General features: G+C 45.3%; 1 protein-coding gene across 3 annotated transcripts in view; it reads left to right on the top strand.

Annotated features, from left to right (window-relative positions):
* NDST2 (N-deacetylase and N-sulfotransferase 2) overlaps window positions 1-22,106 on the top strand; it is a 111,827-nt gene that overhangs the window by 74,232 nt on the left and 15,489 nt on the right. For 2 of the 3 annotated variants that reach the window (XM_030453049.1, XM_008504003.2), the window contains one exon: window positions 16,573-17,943. In XM_030453049.1, the coding sequence (XP_030308909.1) occupies window positions 16,951-17,943 (993 nt within the window). In that variant the 5' untranslated portion in view covers window positions 16,573-16,950. Of the gene's footprint in view, window positions 1-5,559; window positions 5,641-16,572; window positions 17,944-22,106 lie in introns of those variants that run through there. The other variant, XM_030453050.1, reaches the window with a different exon arrangement.

Raw genomic sequence — 22,106 nt, 5'->3', positions numbered from 1 at the left:
CTATAAAGCCCCCTCTGGTTCTCAGCTGCCATCAGGGTAAATGTGATCCTAAACATGCTTGGAAAACATGTAGCAGGAAAGTGTATGTCCCTCTGACATGGCAGGGCATGGGAAAAGTGTTTTGCACAGCCATTGAAAGTCATCCTAAGGATCCACTACACACCTTGTACTGTAGCCCAAGAAATGAGAGAGACCAGAGAGGATTACTGGGTGTCTTACAGAGTGGGAAGGCAGAATTTCAGTACAGGTCTCTTAGCAGATTTGCTTGGACAGTGTGGTTTTGCTCCTTTTTTATTTAACTTTTCCAAGTGAATTACAAACTAAGTGGTATCATTACCTGGGCACCATACACCCTTTTAGGCTACTTACACAAAGCAGAGCAAGAAGTTTGGGTGTAACCAACACCCTGAAATGATGCCATTACACACTATGACTCTGGTAAGGAGGGTCATAGACTGATGACTATCATAGGGTCTATCTATGAGGGTCATAGACTGATGCTATTTTTGTAGCAGCCACCATTCTCACTTCAAGAAAAGAGACTTTAAGAGGCCCCCCTATTTCTCTGAATAGTTGGATCTGTTTTTCAGGTGGGTTTTCCAGATGATGAGCATTAGAGATAAAGATCCAGGCTGGTTCAGAAACACTGCAGTGAGTACATGGGTTCAGCCAGGACAGAAGAGGGGCCAAATCTTGACAAAACATTTTGAGTTTGCTTTCATTTTCCTGGGCATTATCCTAACATAGGTTACTTTAAAAATCTCTTTTAATTTGGGGATCTCCAAAAGTTTTCTAATAAAGATATTGACAACTCCAGAGTGAAGTAAAGCTGCTGGGCTTGATTTTCTTTAAGAGAGATACTGAAGTTTTGGCTCTGAAGAGTAAGCAAAAGTTAATTGTCTTAATATATATATATGGCAGAAGTAATTCTTCCTTCTAACATTTTCTTTGTGAGTAAATTTGGAAAAGCCACTGGCCAGTGTCAGATAAAACTGAATCTCTATAAAACACTGGAGAAAACATATTAAGTGTATGGTGAAAACTTGTAATGAAAGTCTTGTTTATCCTAAAAATCCATCCTTTATTATGTGTGGTCAGGATTTTCTGTCTTCTTTGTGATTAGTGGTGTGCAGAGAGATTTCCAGCATCTGCTTTTTGCGTGCTGCAGTTTGGATGGAAAGGGTTTCTTTACTACCAGAGATGGGAGCTGGAAGCTAAAAGTTCAAACAGTTTTAGGTTCTGGAGAAATGAACATTTTAGTCAGCATCATCCATCTGCAGTTCACCAAAGGCTTCAAGCTTGCAGTGCTGCATTGTAGCATGACCTGGAGAGGAGGAGATTTGGGTTTTTGGAGAAGGCAGACTAGAGAGCTGTCTCTTCTGTCAGGTGTGGAAACCACCTTTTTCAAAGACACTCAGCATCCATTTAACTTCTGCTGATTGATCAGGACAGCAGTTCTGCTTTCATGTGTGTAATCCTTATCCCTCAGCACCTCATCTTTTATTCACTGGTTAGCAATAAATATCTTCATGTCTGGGTGCTTTTCTTTCTGAAAAACTGGTGGGTTTTTTCAATTTTCATCTTAAGCAAAATAAATAATTTGCTGTGTTTTTGTAGCATTACTTCTAGGATTAAACAATGCTGAGCAAACCACAGTGATGCTGTAGGACAGAGAATCCCTACTAGTAGTATCCTGAGTCAGTGTTGTCACTCATTCAAAAGGAAAATAATCTCTTTATAATAAAACATGTAAAACATTTTCTACCTTAGTTTCTGGGGCTCGTTCTTGTCCTGCCAGGGTCATGGGAGGGTAGAAGATATCTTTGAGACACTGCAGCTGCCTGGTCAATGGGACTGTGAGGAGCTAGACATTGAACAGCAGGGTAGGTCATAGTAGGAACTCCCAAGAGCCTTGTTTCTGGTTTTAGTTTTTAGCTTGTTCTTACAGGAGATGCTTTGTAACAGGGCTAACACCTGAATCACTGAGATCCAGGCCCCTTCCAAGGTGCTCTCTAACACCCTGGCACGTTCCATCCTCCCTGTCTCATTACAGAAGTGTTTGCTGGGTGCTGTCAGCTCCTGTTGAAAGAACTGCTCTGGTGCTGGGCGCTGGGCTGTCACTGCCCCAAAGCCCTCTGCTCCCACAGCCCCACTGGAACAGCAGCCAACTTGGAGCCTGCCTTTGCATCTTCAAGGAGAAGCAGAGGATGCTGCTATGCTCAGAAGCACCTTTTTCCCTTCCTGCCTCTTCTCTTCCCTAGAGCATCATTTTCTGTCATGTTTTAAAGCAGAGAGCCCCTCATCTGGCAGCCTGGCAGGGATAGAAGGAGTGCTCAGCTCCTCCACCACGGCCAAACACACTTAGATAGGGCCAGGACATAATCAGAGATTTATGTATTTGTTCTTTTTAACATGGTAATTTTTTATTAGTGGTGGACAAGAAGGTGATTTTTCTGTGTCCCTCTACAGCCTGCTTCCAGTCTCCAGATTCCACTCCCAGTGTCTGGGGTGTGTGTGTCTGTGTGTGTGTCTGTGTGTGTCTGTCTGTCTGTGTGTGTGTCTGTGCTGTCGCCTTGGTTTGCTCTCCCCGATAATTGAGCTCAGCTCACTGAGTGAAACTGCCAGCCCCATCAGGGCAAGAGAAGCAATTTACTGCTGCTGAATACATTTGCAGGGAGGGTGGCTTCCCTCACCTTGTCAGCCTGTCAGTCTGGAGGCATCCATAAACCCCTGACAGCTTCAGAAGACAAAACTCAGGCAGAAAGCTGTCTGTGGGCTCCCTTCCTTCCCCCTCCCCACCTCGCCCACCCGCTCGCCCTCCCTCTCCCTCCTCTTCTCCCCCCCTTTCCCTTCCCCGCCTCCCTCTACCTTCTCAGGGTTGGTTTAGGTGCTGCTGTTTCACCGGGTCAGTCCCATTTTGCTTTCATCCTTCCTCCTCTTGCCACTGGAACAAAAGGAGAGGTGTCCCTGCAGCTGGGGAGGGAAGCAGGGAGCTCTGCATCCCACTCCGCCCACCCCGCCGCTCAGCTCCTTCACTGCCTGGGTTAGAAATGCCTTTCAGCTGCTGCCAGATCCCATTGTCTGCCCGGCAAATGGAGCTCAGCTCCCAGCCTGGATTAGATGCACTGTGTGGGAGAGGAGGAAGGGATGGAGCTGGATCCCCACCCTGAAGGAGCATCTCAAATCCTCCTCCTGCCGTGATCATCTGAGTACTGGACCAGACTTCTCTGCCTCCCTCTGCACATCATCTCCCTCACTTCCCTCCCATCCGTCTGGGATTTCAGGAAGCTTTTTGGAGAGGAGCTGCGAGGCAAGATAGTTCCTGAGGAGAAGGGGGTTGTGCTTCTGGACTTTATGAGGGACTGTTCTTTGCCCACCAGCCACCTGTAGCTGCAGCATGCTGTACCAGCCAGCAGTACATGCTGTATACCAGCTAAGGGTGCTTATGCTCAGCAGTGTTGTGCTTTTTTAGCATGAATTTATTTACGTTTTTCCATCCGTTTGCACTTAAAATTCCAGCATTCTTAGGTCCACAAAATGTTCTGAGGCATTTTGGCAACACTGAAGGGAAGGCAAGCACTGCTACTAATAGTGGCTCAGCCATCCACCAACTGTGCAGCCCAGCTGCCCTTCTCCAGAAAGGTCAACTCACTTCCTAGATTTTTCTGAAGAGCAGCTCCCAGGCTGGCTTGCTTTCTCTGTGGCTCCATGGCTCTCCTTGGGTTGCTGTCAGACCCTTTTTGAGAGGGTGACTTCACTTGAGAATTTGGCTTTTAAAGGTAGGACTGTGAATGTTTGTGCTTGTCTTTGCTATCCCTTAATCTGCTGGCTAGATTGTTAAAGCAAACCTTGTTTTCATTCATGCCTTGTTATTTGACTACTTGTTAACAGTCGTCATCTGCAAGGACAGTGCTTTCAGAGGAGGATGAAGGAGCTGCTCTTCAGTGACTGTATTTTAGGCAGGGCACTAAGTGGAGTTGGCATCCCTGCTACATTCCTTGCTCATTAAGCTCTTTGTTAGCTCCTTCTCCTCCTCCCTCTGCTCTCCTTTTCCCTCCCTGTTGGGGAGGGAACATTTCTGTTGGGGTGTCTCTGCATCTAACCTTGCTGCTGGGTTAAATTCAGTGCTCTGAAATGTGCTGGAGGGGGATGGAATGTGGCCTGTGAGGAGCTTGGGGCACACAAATGCACTTGAATAGTACAAGGAAGGTGGCTGTAGCTGCACACCTTTGCCTAAGCTCCTGCTCACCCTGCAGGATGCAGAAATCCTCCCTTCACCCTTCGTGGTCACTTTATGTCCTGGGTACCTGACTGGTAGATGAAGAGAAATCAGCAGTATCAGTAAAGGGTGAAGTCATTGTAGAAATGAGAGCCATTGCAGATAGAACATTTTAAAAATCAGATGCTGTTCCCTAAGGGCTGGTGCAGCCACTTTCCTAATGGTTTGTCACACACTGATCTCAATTCTCATTTGCATCTTAAGAGCAAAGCTAGTTGTGCTGAGTTAATATTTAGCAAACTTGAAAGCTTAGAAGTGGAAATGTGTAGATTCTTTCTCCTTTCACCACAAAGTAGTAGAAGAAGACCCTTTGGTTAACGGTGTGTCCAAATTCCATTTTTTAGTTCTCTGGGAAATAAGATCCACTTGCAACACTCAGGGATTTTCTCCTCGTTAGGAAATTTCTTGATCCTCAAGCTGAGCTGCAGCTGCTCTTCTCCTGGTCAAAGCACATGAACCAGAATTTGGGCATTTCAAAATGTTCTTTAAATAACCAGGCAAGTTCATGCTTATAGTACAGATGCTTCTGCAATGTGGCCAAAGACTGCAGATGTGCTTTGAAAGAAACTTCCAAAGAAACTTCTCACAGGCACCCTTCTCCTGAGGATTTCCCTCTGCAGTGTGGCTGTGCGGGAGAGGAGACACTTTTCAGGTTCTTTCTCTGCCTTCACTCCCCAGCTTCAGCTCAGAAAGGATGAGGAAGGGTGGTGGTCTTTGTTTATGTGGTGTGATATGTTTCAGGTTACCTAAAATTGCAGTGGAATTTTTTCCATGTTGTATTAGGATTTGGCCTTCCTATAGACCATTTTATTCAGGAATCCCACAGAGATGATGAAGAGGTGTGTGGTGACAGGAGTGTTTAACCAACACAGCCCTAGTAGCCTGTCACAGGTGACCTGCTGTGCTAACTCCAGGAATTCTGGGTCTTATCTCACTCTTGGAATTATCAGGCAACCTGTGGCTTTTCTGCTTTGATAATTTCAAATTATTAAAAAAAATACAAATGATCAGTAAAAACATTTTCCCTTGTTTAAAACTATCTGGAAAATGATGGATCAAAGCTGCTCACCTCAGGTGAATTATAACAAAAAGTCATTAATCCCACTGCTGTCCTTCATTGTCAAATAACCATTTCATGCACTCAGTGAAGTGTCACAGCACATCAGAGGTCCTTCTTGAGGATTTCTTTTTCAGCCATTTTCCTGACCCAGCAATCAAAATCCAGTTGCTTGAACTCCTGGTGTTGCCACTCGGGCCTGTGTAGCTGTGTTCCTGTTGTCACTCCACACACCTGGACCCAGCTGAAGTTTCCCTCTAGCAGGATGCAGTGCCACCTGTAGCACAGGGATGGACTGTAGCAGGTACTTCAATTGTCAGCACTCTGCAGGGTGCCTGTTTTCTGCTGCTTGGTGATGGAGTCACCCAGTGCAGTAAAAGCACTCGGGTGTGCTTGAAAGCGGGGAACCTAGTCCCTGAAACACTCTAAAGAAGGTGCTGGGTTCAGTAAGTTTGTTTCAAGAGGCAATTGGTGGTGCTCATTTATAAAAAATGTTGCTGGAAAATGGGAGGGGGCAAAGAGGTTGAGAAGGCAAGTCTGCAAACTAAGCCTGCTCACACACATCAGGATGAGCCCAGGCATGAAGCAAGAGGAAAGCTTGGAGCTCCTCATTATCTAATATTCCCTCAGGGCAATAACCAACTTACTATAGAGCCAGCAAGCCAGGCACAAGGGCTGGCAGAGAGAGAGCACACATTGTTCTCAGAGTATGGCTGGTGCTGGAATCTTTCACTGCAAATTTGAAACCATCTTTAATGCAAAATATTCCTCAAAGGGATCTATTTTTGTTGCTTACCGTTTCAAAAGCTGCTTTCACTCCAGTCTGGTGCCTTCTTCCAAACAAAAGGTTGTAAAGTTGGGGACGGTACAACAAAGGAAGCCTGAGCTTGCTTTTTCATAGCCCCATCCTTGAGCTGAGGTTGTGCAGAGCCCTTGCAGATTGGAACTGGAAAAGACCAAACAGAAAAGCTCACCTCTTTTTGCTTTAGAGTCTTGTAGCTGCTCAGCATCCCTGTGCTGCTTAGTGGCCACTCCAGGTTGTCTGCTTTGTTTCAGAGTAAGTAATCATTTTTATACTGAAAATGCAAACATGGAATGTATGTGTAAAGTCTGTTTTTCCTGGGATGGGGGAGGGGGGGAGAGCACATAATGCAAACCTCCAATGTCTCCCCCTGGGACAGGTAGAGCTCTTGTGGTTTGGGTGTCTCTAAGGAGCAGGGGATGGAAGTTAAGGTGTCTCTCCTTTGGTGGTAGGGTGTTTGGGGATGGGATTCTTGGTGCTGGTTGAGCCTGTGTGCAGTAAATTGGTTGATTGAAATTTGTCTGTTTGGGATTGTGCAGGAAAATGGAGCTCTCCCTAAAAAGCTGAAGGACTCAAATATCTTCTTTGTATCCCTGCCCTTTGCAGTGTCCAAGGTGATTCTTCCTTTAGGCAATTTGACCTAAGGTAAATTCCCTCCCTTCCCCCTTCCCAATAAATGAAATGCCACTGCCAGTGAAACCTCTGGGCTGGCCCTTGCTGGATGAGGGTGTTTCCCCTGTTTGGAGCCAACAGCAGCAGCAAAAAAAGTGTGTGGGAGCCTGGCAAGGCAGTAGAGGATTCTTCTCCCCTTCCATGGAGCAACCTCTGTGCTGTCAGCACACCAAGCCTGGTGACCATCCCGTTGCTCCCTGAGAACTGCCAGGGGCTTCTTCACCTTCTGGCTGTCTCTCGTCTCATTCTCTGGAGTGTTTGCAGCCAGCAGTGGTTTTATTGCTGTTTTGAACTTTGTGTTTTACCCAGGTGATGTCAGGATCCCAATTCCTGTTGATATGTCTTCTGTCTGCTTGGTGGCTTTTCCATGCAACAGGAGCCTCATTTTACAGATGGAGTTCAGGAAATGTCTGAGTGCATCAAGTTAAAAGTGGAATAAAGGGCTGAACTCAGCCTTACTCTCAAATTCCCTGGCTTTTAGGATGCTGTCTAGCTCCCTCCCAGAGGGTACATGAAGAGCTCACCTGCTGTCTATAAAAATGATCTTTGAACCTATTTCTGATGAATCTCTGAATAGTTTGGAAACCTGGTGTCTGGATGAGGGGTACCACTGCCTGGTCACAGCAGAGGAATTGGCTGGGGAAATGCAGGCAGGCAGAGGGGGGATATGGGCAAAAATAAATGTAAAAGCACCAAGGCAGGATGTGTGCTTTGCATTAACACTTGCAAGCAGATTCACAGGAGAGGACAAAGCCAAAGCATTTCAGATTAGTGCAGAAACACTAAGCCAGGTTCCTAGTGAAGACTGAATTTTGCAGTTCACATAGAGGCTTTGTTTCTTTGTTGTGTCAGAAAACAGAGCACGGCTTCCAAGAAGCTGTAATCCTTTTATTCCTGCTACCAAATAAATGATGTGAGATGAGAAGTAAGTAGGCCAAGTAATTAGAGTTAAAATTAAGTTGTGTATTCAACTTTAAAATTACCATCTAAAATTTTAAAGTAGGTTTACTTTTAAATGTGTTTACCTGGTGTATTTTTAGTAGCATAATTCTAGCTCTTGGAGGATGATATTAAGCTAAAAATTATTTAATTATTGTGTTTTGGTAAAGAAAAATTGAAATTTGAATATCCAGACTACTTTTATTCTCCTATTTGCAGCAATGTTGAGTAGAAAAGGAAAAAATCTTGCCAGGTAATGTCTCTCTAATATGAAGCTATTAAAAAGCATTAATTATTTAGTTAGAGTCTTCCTGAGTTTGAGTTACTTGGATGCTGCCAGTGTGCTTGTTTCTCTCCCATCACATCTGTGCATGAAATTTTAGTGTCAAGTGATCTTGTCAAGTATCTGTTACCTCCCTGAGATCAAATAGCACACACGGCCTGGAGATTCCAACATTCAGGGTGAAATTGCAGCATTTATAAGGTTTTATTGGGGGTATTCTTTAATGTAGGGTATAGAGGCTGTCAGGTAGGTAATGCAGTCCTTACCTTCTTGTGCTCCCAGATCCTTCCCTGGACAATGGGAAGGGATGAAGCAGTGGGACAGCACTGCAAGAGTATTACACTTTCAGAACCAAAGCAGCAGTGGCTTTAGTCAGGATCTGGGTGAAATAATCCTGTGGTGTGTCCAGAATATTGCAAGACATGGTGAATTTTAGGCTGTGTGAGTCCTCTTCTGTCAACTTTAAATCCATAAACTGTTAGCATGGCAGTGTGTTCCTGCTGGAAACTTTGAAGCTGAGCTGTTAAGCCTTTTAGACTCTGCTTCTTTTTATTATTAAAGAACTTATCTTTTTTAAAAGCAGGCAAGCTAGGCCTAATGTCTCAGGCATATTCTGTCTTGAGGAGCAATGTTTCTGCCTCCTTAAGCACTGGGAGCTGTCATTTTCTCCTACTCCCCTCTGACTCCCTATGAACTCCTCCCTTTATCTCTTCCTCCTACTCTCTGCTTTGCACTTTGGTTTATACTACCTTCTATTCCTGGAACAGTCTCCCAGGCTCTGCTGCCAAATCCTCCCTCTCTCTCTCTCTCTCTCCACTTCTGCAAAGCCTGACTTCCAGCAGTCATTCCCAAGTTGTTTACTTGAGTAATTGGCTCTCCATTCCTGTATCTGTTGTTCTGGATCATGTTCCTTAATGTGGGATGGTAGGTATGGCAGGGTAAAGGACTGGAGTTACCACTGAGGATTGTTTGCATTAGCTCTTTCTCCAGTGATTTACAAGACATTCCCCTTCTCATTTAGAGTATAGAATCTTTCACTCTTTATAGTACTCTATTAGAGAGGAGCTGTGGTTTATCTTAAGGTAATTGCTAGGCTTGGGAAAATCAGTGTCAGCATTAGAGCAAGTGCCATCAGCTGCCCTGTCCTTGCAGGTAAAAATTCAGCTGCAGTTATCAACCTTGAGGAAACAGTGGGTGGAAAACACTCAGGGCAAATCTGGTGCTCAGAAATACTCAGTGTCCTTGTAGAGCTTCACCACAGTGGTGCCAGGGCACTCATTGTCCTACCACAGCCAGGCTGACACAGGTGTGCCTGGAGATGTAGCTGCTGCTTCAAAGCACTCTTGTGCCCTCAGCTGTGGAACAAGTCTTAGTTCCAGTTGCCTGAACCAAGCTGAAAATGTATTAAGAAAGAAAAACATGGATGTTGTTTTAGACCAAGTTTTGTAATGCAGTGTTCTGAAGACTTTTGTTCTCTTAAGTCTCACTTCTGATGGTACCTGACCTCCTATCCTACTGCTATGTGTGACACACAAATAGTTTCATAATTGTTTAAGCCTACAGATACTTCACACAAGCTTGCAAAATGGCCCAGAAGACCAACCCCATTAGTTTTGACATGGAGGTTAAGCATAGGGTTTCCATTATCAGAAACTAAAATTGGACTTGAAAATTAAATTTATTTGTCGGGGGGATGGGGGAAAAATTCTTAACTGCAAAGCATAAATAGTTTATGTGTTAATAATAAAAATCAAATCAGGTTTTCAGTAGTTGAATGTATTTTATTGAGAATTTTTTTTTACCTGTAAATTTGGGAAAACAGACTCCCAGAGAGCTGGTTTAGTCTCCAAACCCAGTCCTTTGGTACACTGCAGTTTTCAGTACATAGGTCCTTTTGTCTTCAGCTGCAGTCCCAAATGAAGGTCAATGTTTTGTTCAAAATGTTTGAGATTTCCTGACAAAACTTCAGCTTTATCAGCAGGTAGAGTTGATTGCAAATATGGCACCTTTAAAGTGCTTTTTGTGGCAGTTTAAAATTAATTAATATATTTGACACGTGCCTTTTTAAGTAAGTTTTATTTCTCTGTTGATTGTCTAGAAACAAGGTTTCTGACAAGGGGACCAGACAGAACAGGGTTGAAATTCTTATTTTAAAATGCAGTGAACATGGCGTAGTGAAAGCTGTGGTGTGGAAATAAGCATGCAGTGTCTGTGTTGCTCTGATTTTGTAACAAACACAGATGGTTTGAGAGAAAATTAAATAATTCCACCCACACTAAACCAGGGAGTCTAACAATAATCACAACTCTTTAGCACCCTGTTCCTCTAGCAGACTCCCTTCTGCTGTCACTCACACGAGGACTTACTTGTGTGTGAAGCTGCTGCAGAGCCCATCAAGTCCAAAAGGACACCAGAAGGCTGGGGCTGTCCTGACCCACCATGCAGGGATCTCCTTCCATCCTCTTCCTCCTCTGTCACCCTCAGCAACAGCACCAGCCCAGCCAGAGAGAGGTGGTCAGTGACAGCCACCAAGTTCAGCCAAGAATCCAGTCATCACCAGATGAGTCCAGAGGGCCCTGACACTCTTCTCTCCTTCTAAATCTATTTCTGCCATAAGAAATATTTCTTGTGAAAAACCAGGTGATGGTTTGCATTGCCTGGGAGGGCAGCTGAGCACTTGGCATTTGTACCTTGCAGAGCCCAGGCCTCCAAACCACAGCCACCTTGGGTTATCTGCACAGAGCTCAAGGCAGCCCTGTGCCACTCACCCCACTCCTCTTCCCTGTGCATGTTTTTACTCATATGGCTTTCACTAGGCCAGACTCATAGTTTGGTTATATCCCTTTCCCCTCCTTTTTCAGAAGTGAGATTACACTGTGCTCAGAGCTGTCTCACAATAGCTAAGCCAGCAAAAATGTGAATATTTTTTTTTCCCAGTCCAGGAAATCTGTTTCAATCGTATGAAGTTACTAGAGAAGTGGGTATTACAAACTCCAAAGGCTGGGAGAGATGCCATTAGCTTTCCACTGGTTGGAAGTCTATCCAAAGTAACCTTTCCTTAGCTTTCATGCTTTGATGGGGCACACTTACAGCTTTCCTCTGATGTGGATGGACTTTCAGCACAACACTGCAAACCTCTTCCCTACTGTTACATGTTCTGAGGTAAAACATGGGAAAAGGTTGGCTCCTGTCTGTTACCTGACAGGAGGAAGCACCTGAATATAGAAGATCAACCTCTGGCTAATTGGGGTGACATTTTTAATGTGTGGCTCAGAGGAAGAGCAGGGAGGCTCCTTTTGTAACAGTTGCAGACAAACTCTCATAATGTACATGTCTGTATCAAGACCCTTCAGCTCTAACCAGCACGGGCTTCTCTTGCTTTTTGTCTTGTCTTCCTCCCTTGGTTAAGCTACTTAGGAAGAGTCTTGCTTTCTGCAGTAGGATTGTTTATCTGGGTTGTGATAAGCAGGGTGCATGATGGAGTGGAAATGAGGTCATTGTCCCTATCTCCTGCATTTATTTCCTGTTCTCACAGCCAACTTGAAGATGTTCTGCCATGATAGAGCATACTTGTTGATAGCTGATGTGAAGGCATTGGGATGGGCTGCCCAGGGAGGGGGTGGATTCTCCATCCCTGGAGGTTTTTGAGACTGGATGTGGCACTCAGTGCCATGGGCTGGGAACCATGGGGGGAGTGGATCAAGGGTTGGACTTGGTGATCTCAGAGCTCCTTTCCAACCCAAATGATTCTGTGTGACAGCAGCAGCTGTTGAGGGCTGAAATTTTGTTTGGTTTGTTGTTTCTTAAACCATTCCTCAGGTTCCTGATTTGCATGTCTGATCTCTAGGTGGGCTGAAAAACAGGGCAACAACTGTTTTCCCTTCTCAGATCTGTCCTGTGCCAAGACAGGGAAACATGCAGGTGCTTGTGGTGCAGACATCCAACCTAAGGAAGCACCTCACTGTAAAAATTGGAGATCCCTTCCTTTTGCAACTTAGTGAGGTCAGCTGGAGGGACCCTAAGCAGTGAGTGGGGTATGGTGAGGAGAGAACAGGGAGCTGAAAGCCAGATTTCCTGGGAGCTCTTTTATTTTTTTTATTTGCAGAGGAAAGGATTGGTTGACATTGCTAGCAGGTAGTGCTGGGCAAGGGAGGGTCTCAACCTGTTTGGTTTTTTGTATTGTAAAGGAGCAAAAGAGGTGAGTGAGTGTAACTTTTAATACGTGCTGCAAGCTAGGCTGTCAGTGGAAGGGACATAGCAGAGCCCCAGCATGAGCATGGCTGGCAATTACATTACAGTGTGGCTGTCATTTCCACAGTATTTGTGGGGTTTCATCCAATTTCTGGACACAATCAGTGTTCCTTCTCCTAAGGGTCTGCTGTCTGGTTCCCTGTGCTCTGCTGAGGGTTCCTTGCCAGGTTCCCCACCTTCACAAGAGGCAGGGGCTGCACCTGGAGGTCTGGCACACACACACACAGGGAGGGGTGTTGGTGTCTGGCAGTCAAGCAGAAGAATGAGGAATTTTGTGTCATGATGACACCATCAGAGTGGAATGGATTGGAAAATCTCTCAGATTCCTTCTCTGATTACTGTGACTCAATTACTGCAGTCCCTCTGGGGCCCAAGGCAGACCTCTGCATTAGAGCTGCTGTGGACAAAGGCAAAGCAAGATCATGCTGCTGCCTGCTCCAGAAAGAAGCATTATATTATGAATAATAGAGGGGGCTGGGGAAATGCACTTGTGAACACTGGGGTTTAGGGTGGTAAGACCGTGGCTCAGCTGGAAAGGAGTTTGTGTGACTGGAGTTCCTGATAAAGCTGTCAAGTGACCATTATCTTCCGTGTGGCCTGGCAGGAATGTACCAGCAGCCCCCAGTCCGTGTGTTCTGGTCACTGGTTGTGGACAAACGTTGGTCTGGAGCATTTGTACTGATCCCCCCCAGTCATTTCCAAACACTGGAAATATCTGTTGATCAGACATTAAAACCACAGAGTTCTGATCACTGTCTTGCTTTCCTGTCACATCAGTTGCCATGTGGCTGATAATTCACAAAACAATTTATGTTTCACATTAGCACTGGATATCACTGGGAGACAGAACATTTAAGTTTCCTCAAGTGTTTGCCCTGAAGCTGGTGCTTGGGGAGATAGCTGACCTCAGAGCTGCTGCTCTCTGATCTGCTGATGCTTTTCTGGCTGGACAGGGACCTGTGGTGCCTCCATCCTTGCCCTGCTCATCCTTGCTGAGCATTTGGACTGCTGCCTCCTGCAACTTGTGCAGGAGTTTGGAATAGACCCTAATTTATCTATAAACTTGTTGTTTTGTTTTATTTCTTTTCTGTGGTGTTAGATTCCAAGGAGTTTGATATCAAGGACACAGGCATTGTCCTCCCTTTTAAGAGGGAGGAATTTCCAGTGTGGTTTTTATTTGCTTTTCTTTCCAGGCTTTTTGTTTTGGGGACGAGTGGTTTCTGACAGCTCTCTCACCTTTTAATATGAATTGTGCTTGGTATATTTGTTTTGTTGCTTTTTTTTTCCTCTTCATTTGAACCTAAACCAGCTGATGTGGTCCCTAAAGAGAGAAATGCATCCTGTGCCAGCTGGCATGCCCTCTGGCTGTGAAGCCTTGTTAAAGAGATTGGAGCTGACAGATTCTTGAGCAGCAATCTGATACAGGGCTTTTTTTTTTTTCTTTTTTTTCCTCCTCCTTTTTTTTTTTTTTAAATTTGCTTTTTTGAGCTCGCCCATGTAACAAATGGGGGCTTGTTTGGGAGCTTCGCTAAAGGCTTGAATGGAGTCATTGTTATTAAAACACTGCTGTGATTCAGAAGTGCCCAGCAAAGGGGGTTTCTCTCCCTCTTGCCCCTCAGCTGGGCACTGCAGGTGTGGCAGCCTAGCTGAAACTCTGGTTTCATCTTTATCCTCCAGAATAATGCAGTTTTCTCATGACTTTCATCTTTATATTGATAACCCGGAAACTGAAGCTCTAGGTCTTTCCAAAATGCTCAGTGCAACACTTAAAAATGAAGTTGGAGAGGTGAGTGAATGTAACCAGGGAAGAAAAGGGTTTTCAGGTTGCTGTTCTGGGGATAAAGAGTTATAAAGGTAACACTGTGCTTTGCCAGGCTTTTGCACAGCTCAGCGTACTCTTGGTTTTCTTATTGTTACCGTGGGCTCTAGCTTACAAATTCTACCCCAGAAACACGTGCTTGGAGATCTCTGCAGGCAACACAAAGGCTCCTGAGCTTACAAGTCCCTCTTTACATCATTTACTTGTGCAAAAAAAGCTTCTTGCCAAATGCATGTTAAAACAGTGAGTCTTTGAATCCAAAAATACTCTATTTTATCCAAAGAAAGCCTTTGAGGTTCAATGCGACCTTGCAGCTCTAGTGCAAAGCACAAGGGTGGTAACACTGGAGCCTCCCTTGCAGAGCCAGGGCTCAGTGTGGAGGTGAAAAGGTTGTTTTCCTGGTTGCATTTGAAAGGTTGCATGGTTTGGGTTATTGTACTGGGACTGAACTTGACTTGAACTGAGATTACAAGCCACATCCTTCACTCAGTCCATACAGTCGTATGTTTAAAATCAGTTGTGGCCTCAGTAACAAAAAAGGCAAAAAAAAACAACCTATCTGAATTCTGTTTTTTTTAAATCTTCCCATAATGATCTGTCCCCTCCTCTTCCATGGCCTTTTTCCAATAAAATGTTACCAGTGTGCAGAGACAAAACTGAAAGATGGTGGGTTGCCTGTGTTGAAGAAAACACAGCTTCTGGTTTCCCAATATTTGGATTATGGATTTCCAAATGTGTCATTACAGAGAGCCACTTGGGAATGGAGCCTCGATCCATTCGGAGTCTGGGGAGCAGAGATTGTGTTTTTTTTTATTATTTAAATCTTGATTCATCCGCTGCCTTGCAGCGTGACCTTCAGTACAATTTGCTGTGACTCACTGGTGGAAAATGATTTCTGTAATATTCTTTACATTTCCAGTCCCCAGCTATCCTGAAGACCTCGTGGGGGCTGAGGTTCCGTGGTGCAGTCCTCAAGCCAGCCCCTGCTCTGCTGAGCTGAGAGCACAGCAGTTATTTGAGGCACTGATCATGGTGTGTGAGCAGCACTCTGACTCTTTTCCATCTGCTCCTGTAAATTTAGCAATATTAGATCAATTCATATAAAATCTGCTTGGGTTTTTTTGTCTCTGCTTCTAGCAGTTTGGAAGACAGCCTGGTGGGAGTCTTTAGAGTGGGACTTTTGGCGTCATCTGTGGACTGATATTTTCCCTGAGTCAGAAGGATTTTTTTCTGTTTAGTAATACAAATTGCAAAATAAGCATCTGTCTCGCAAGTAATTTCTTTTCTGGTGGAGCAAAATAAGCATCTGTCTCACAAGGAGCTTCTTCTCTGCTGCATCTCATTGTTAAAACCCTGAATTTGCTATATAAAAACCTTACATCTGTGTTTAACTGGTGCACAAATGAGTCTTCCAGTAGTCTTTGTTTCATCAGAGTGGTAATAACAAAAAGTCTCAAAATGGCAGGACTGGAGAAAGGCTGAAGAATATTTTGGTAGTACTTGTTATTGTTGCTCTTGTGAGCTGTGCCAGTTGAGCAGGTGGTTGGAGGGATTCTCTGTGCTGGAGCATGTGTCTTTGGGAGTGGGGGGAGTGAGTAAGAACGGTTTTGAGAGAGGAAAAAAAGGGATTTTTTTTTTTTTTACCCACTTTTACAAAGAACTCATTTGGGATCTGATTGACGTGGTGCACAACATCTGGCATTCAAGGTGTCCTTGCACCCTGCTGGGGAGGGCACCAGGTGCTCCCCAAAATGTGCCTGTAACCCCAGTAATGCAACACCTGGGTGTTATTGCTGTAGGTGAGACACATTTCTGGGAAGAGAGAGAAGACTACACGGTGAATTTATTTTCTTTTTAAACCAAAGAGCAATTTAGTTCCTATCCCTGGTGTTTATGTTTTAGAGGGCTTGGTGTTTGTTGGCTTTGTTGAGCATTTTATCCTGGAAAAATAACAACATATGGTGAAAGAGTCTGCTGCCATAAACAGAAAGCAGGAGCTGAGAGAGCTTTGTAACAAGAAGCTTTCATGTGTTTGAGACCAACCCAAATTTATGTCAAGATTATGATTTAGAGCTGGCTTTGTGTTCTTCAGTGGCACGTGAAGGAAGGATTCAGGAGAGGTTCCCTCTCCATCTGCCATGGAATCAGGTGGAAGCAGTGAGGTGTGCAGAGCATGGGCAGCCTGTGCCCCCCAGCTCCCTGTTGCCTGAGGGCTGATGCTCTCATGTTTTGAGAGAAGAACATGAGTTCCCAGGACAGGTAGGGAGGGGTGGGAACCATGATGTTCTTCCATGGGTGTTCCACCAAGTTCTTGCTGTTCCAAACTGTTGTGTCTCAGCTCCCAGGTCTGCCTGCTGACAGGTGAGGGATGCTGCACACCAAGAACCTACTGATCCTCCCATTTCAGCTCAACCCTCTTCATTCCCATCCATCCATACTGGGAGTTGACTTTTCCTCTTTTACATTGCAGGCTGCAGAGAGAAAGTGCCACCATGTGAATGCCAAACAGAACCAGGACACCTGGGAAGGCTGAGCTGAAACTGGTTGTGCAGAGGACAGAGATCCAGGACATCTCCTCCTCCTCCTCCAAAAGACTTCCCCGAGTGAGAGGAGAGGACCAGGAGGAAGCACCCAGAAGAGCGATGGGAATTGAGGGCCATGGTTACTTGAGATAAATGGCAGATCCCTGGGAGCTGAGCCTGGTAGCTGTGTGCTTTAGCTTTGTCTCTCTCCTCAGCCTCTCTTTCTTTTTTGCCAGCTGCTGCTGGGTCCTGCCAGGGCGACACTGGAGATTCCCAGAGCGAGGTGGGCTCAGGGCGTGAGGAGGGGGTGGGCAGCCCGTCCCACCATGATCCAGCTGTGGAAAGTGGTGCGGCACGTGCGACAGCTGGAGCTCCACAGGTTGATCCTGCTGCTCATTGCCTTCAGCCTGGTCTCCATGTGCATCCTGGCTTACTACGTCACCAACAACCCCAAAATCAAGGAGCCACCACCCCTGCCCTTCAGCGACTGCAGCAACCAGCACCGCGTCGCTGTCCCGCCGCAAGCCAGCTGGAGGCTCACCAAGTCTGTGGACACCTCCAGGACGGAGCCCGTGGTGCTGGTGTTTGTGGAAAGCATTTACTCCCAGCTGGGGCAGGAAATTGTGGCTATCTTGGAATCCAGCAGGTTTAAATACAGGACAGAGATAGCCCCGGGCAAAGGGGACATGCCCACCCTGACAGACAAAGACAGAGGACGCTACGCTCTGATCATTTACGAGAACATCCTGAAATATGTGAACCTGGATGCTTGGAACAGAGAGCTGCTGGATAAATACTGTGTGGAGTACGGAGTGGGGATCGTAGGCTTTTTCAAAGCCAATGAGAACAGCCTGCTCAGCGCACAGCTCAAGGGTTTCCCCCTTTTCCTACATTCCAACTTGGGCCTGCGGGACTACCACATCAACCCAAGTGCTCCCCTGCTCTATGTCACCCGGGCTAACGAGGTGGAGCAGGGGCCACTGCCTGGGGACGACTGGACAGTGTTCCAGTCCAACCACAGCACCTACGAGCCAGTGCTCTTGGCCAGCACCAAGTCCTCGGAGTCCATTCCTCACCTGGCTGCCCACAAAGCCTTGCACGCCACGGTGGTGCAGGACCTGGGCCTGCACGATGGGATCCAGCGGGTTCTCTTTGGTAATAACCTCAATTTTTGGCTGCACAAACTCATTTTCGTGGATGCCATCGCCTACTTGACCGGCAAACGCCTCTGCCTGACGCTTGACCGCTATGTCCTGGTGGACATTGATGATATATTTGTGGGGAAAGAGGGAACACGCATGAAAGTCTCCGATGTCGAGGTAAAAATTCCCAGAAAAATGTCTGGGGTGTGGGGGGTGTGCTGGGAAAGCCAAGGCTGCCTTTAATTTGAGTGATGAAAGAGCTGATTGCTGCAGTTCTCATCTTCAAGGAGAGAATCGCAGAATCATCAAGGACCTCTGGGTCATCAGGTCCAGCCTGTTTTGTTGTTGTTTTTTTCAACTAGCCAGCAAAGGCACTGTCTGTGATGCTCTCGATACTTTGGGGGGGTTAAATGGAGCATTTTGCATCCTGGGACCTCTAGTTGCCCCTCTGAATTTAAGAGAAGGATGATGCTTGCAGTGCTCTGCCCTGCCTCCTCTTTAACATAGGCAACAAGCATAGATTTCCTCCCTCACCCTCTTTGTAGCTGTAAACTCTGCCTCTCAAAAGGAAAAGGCAAGTTGTGTTAGAATAGAGAAACTGTATTTATCATACTATTATTTATTGTGATATATATATATGTACATATATATATATATATACTGCAAAACTGCAGTCTAAACTGCTGCAGTCCACGTTTCAGCCACCTGGCTTTTCAGGATATAATCAGACCCCCATCCATCCCTGGGCAGGTAATATCCAAAAATCCACCAGGAAAACCTGCTCAGAGACAGCCTTTGTGACAACTGGGAAAGAGAGATGCCACCTTTGGGGGCTGCTTTCTGTGGCTGTCCCTTGACCTGGTAGGAAAGGGAACAGGAAAGGCACAGAGACATTTTGTGGAGGAGAGGGAAGCCAGGCAGGTAGAAGAAAAAACAAGTAGGAAGAAGGTAAGAAACTAAGTGCCCCTTCTGTGTCCTTGAAAGGATGTGACAAATACATCCATGGTGCCAATAACCTGGGACAGCAGCTGCCTTAGAATGCTTCCAAACCAACTTCAAAGTGAAGCTACCCTTTAACCTTTCATCCAAGGGTACAGAACATTTGAGGCAGAGATACAAAAACCCCCCTGTTGTACATGAATGTCCCTTCCTTGAACTGAGCCTCATCTCTTCCATGTTCCCAAGAGCATTCTTCCACCTCACTGTGAGTCTCACCACCTTCTCTACATGTCTGTGCATCCATACAGAACACTCCTCAGTTCATCTCCATTTTTCCAGTCTTTGAGATTCTAAGTTCTGCTCGTGAGCCCAAATCCAGCCTGGGGAGAAGGAAACCCTTGCATTCTGTTTGGAGCTGGCTTTGTCTTTTCAGTTCACGTGGAGCTGTGTGCCTGAAGCAGCTCTAATGGCATTCCATTATTTATTTTATTTGCTTTGTTCTTTAATAATTTGTTACAGCCTCTCTAGACCATAACTGTAAGCAAATAGATACAGAGAAAGTGTTTCCAGGCAGACAGGCATAAAAAATGGGACTTGTATATAATACTTCAGGAGAATGCTAAAGTTGTCTTCATTTTACTGCAGTCTCCCTGTGTTTTGAGGTGCTGAAATGTTTTGAAAGGTGTTGGGTTTTGGGTTTTTTTGAAGGATCACAGTCTTATCTTGGTCCTAAGCAGGCCCTGCCCCCTCTAGTCCAAAGCAGCAGAGATTCTCACCTCTGCAGTCTTTGTGCAGGTTTTGGACCCGTGTGAGAAACCAGGAGATAGGTGTCCAAAGCTCTTGGAAACAAAGGCTGCTCTAGATGTTAAAAACAAACCCAGACAAGATAATTCCACAAGATGCTTTGTTTGGGTTTTAACAGGGTGAAATGGAGGAATAATCTGTGATCAGTAAGCGGAGAATCTCGGGCAAAGCAGATAAACCCCAGATTTATCCATTTAAAAGCAGCTCTCTGATTGCAGAGCCACGAGAGGTTAATGAATTTTTATTTTTTAAAAGCGAGAAATAACTACATGGATTTGTTGATAGCCTCTCACCATGGGGATATAATAGTGCCACAACAGCTGGCATTTTCTTTGGCTTTTTGTATGAAAGCTCTGTTTCAAGGCTGTTATCTCAGCACACAGCTCCTTATCTCAAAGCTTAGATTACAGTGGTCAGGGTAGTGGTTTGAAGATTGGATGTTGTGTGAAGGTATAAAATTGACTCAGCTGTCCCAGTGAGCCCCTTTGCCATATGCAGGTCCACGTTCCCAGAGCCTCCTGACAAAATTGCTATTAAAAGGGAGTGCTGAATGTAATTTGATGAAATGCATACCAGGGGTAGATGTCCTGCCTGAGAAGAAAATGATTTTATTTGTGATGCTTGAAGGAGAGCTGAGTAGCTTCTGAATTAATGAGAAATCATTAATGAGAAAAAAGGGACCCATGCTCCCTTTTCCTGGAGAGATGACAAGCCTTGAGCTTGCAGTCTTCAGCTGAAGCGAAACAGTTGGAAGTTGTGCAAGGAAAATGTTTTGTTTTGGGTTTTTTTTCCCTCATAAAGTTTACCAGAGGTTTGAGCTGCACATAATTAACAAAATCTTGGAGATCCCCTTCTCAATTAGTCAGTTGCTTCCAAAGTCAGAATCCTCAGAATTTACCAACCCTCCACAGCCAACAAAGACAAATTTGTACTGCAAAAGGATCTGGCTTTTAGAATCCTTCCTGGTCATCTTTAGGTATGAGGAAAGAAGATTTGAGTAGATGAGGTTTTGGCTCCTTTGCTGGTAATCCCTGCAAAGTCATAAATGGTGGTGAGTGATCATTGGTAGCAGGTCTGAGGGCCAGCTAGCTGCAGGATCAAGGACTGGCATTTCATTTGGGCTTATGTATGGGTGATGAGAGTGGAAGTGGGAGAACCCAGTGAGGGTGGCTGTTAGCCAGCTCCTGTCTTTCCAAATTACAGAGGATGATCTTTCCTGAAATGAAAATACTCAGCAGTTTCTCTCTCCCTGATTCTAACATCGTAGCGGAGGCAGAAGTAACAGCAGCAAGGGTGCTTTCTGACAGCACTGGGTGATGCCAGTGCCACTGCTGGGCAGTGAGAAAACTGCAGAGAATCCTTGGGGAATGTGCTGCCTGGTGTCTGCAGGAGCAGCTCCTCTGCAGAAGGTGTTTCTGCAGCTTATGCTTTGCCTGAGCACTTGGGAAGAGGCTGTCAAAGCACTCTGCTTCCTTCCAACATTTTTGATTATCCCCCCTTCTCCTTTGTCCATGACTCATGGTATCCTCTCTTCCCAGCATCTGACTCTCAACCTTCTTTTCTCCCTTTTCCCTTGGGTTTTGAGGGACCTGAGATAGATGAGTGCTAATATTTAGGGTGTGTGGGAAACAGATAAAATGGGACATGGTTTAGTGGTGGCTCATCAGGAGCAAGGTAATAGCATTAGGACAGGGTTGGACTCGATGACCTTGATGGTCTTTTCCAGCCTGAGCAATTCCATGATTCTAAAATCTCTGCAAACACTTCTGGAAGTTAAAAATGTCATAGGTAAAAAAGTGGTGTTGCATTAAGGGTTAGTATTATGATGCCAAGCACACCATGCAGACTTAGAAAAGGATTAGGTCCTGAAGAAGCAACTTAAAGTCAGGGTGCTCTGGCTTCCTCTGCTTTCTTCTTCACTCCTAGAATTTTAACACCATTGAGAGAGATTTTCACTGGATGGCTTCAAGGGCTTGTAGTGACCATTGAGTAAATCTTTACTGATGCATCAGCAAGATTAGATAGATGTTTTGATGTGTTTTCAACTTTTCCCCTCTAGCATTTGCTTAGAAGTAAATACCATCATTTGTGGTAATAAAAAATTGTGGTTTTTTTAAAGTGATGGGCACTGAATGTCAGACTGAAGCTTAGACCTTTCTTTTGCACCATGTCCAGAAATGGGCATTGGGATGTAGATGGCTGTCACTTGGACCACTTTCTTCTAAAGGAAGAAATTTTGCATTCTGGAGATGAGGGGATAGCTAGAATGTGAGCCCTCTGGCCCATATCACATGAGCCACTGAATTTCCTAAATGTGCAGATGAAGCTGTTTGCATCTGGTTAGTGTTTGATACTTAATGGACAGCCTACTCCACATTGCTTGATTGCCTTTCATCTGAGAATCTCAGAGCACATGATGGATATAAATGAAATGCCACTTGAGTCACCTGTTAGGATATCATTAGTGCTATCATATTCATCCCACTTTATACCAGAGAAAGAGAGTGCAGAGGTGTCAGAGCAGAGAGCAGAGCCATCATCCCAGCCTCTTCCACAGCTTCATTGTTTCTTCTTACTACAGCTCACAGACCTCCTTG

Source organism: Calypte anna, chromosome 6, assembly GCF_003957555.1.
Source record: "Calypte anna isolate BGI_N300 chromosome 6, bCalAnn1_v1.p, whole genome shotgun sequence".
Taxonomy (NCBI): Eukaryota; Metazoa; Chordata; class Aves; order Apodiformes; family Trochilidae; genus Calypte; species Calypte anna.
Note: the sequence above shows the minus strand (reverse complement) of the source record. Positions and strands in the feature narration are given on the sequence as shown.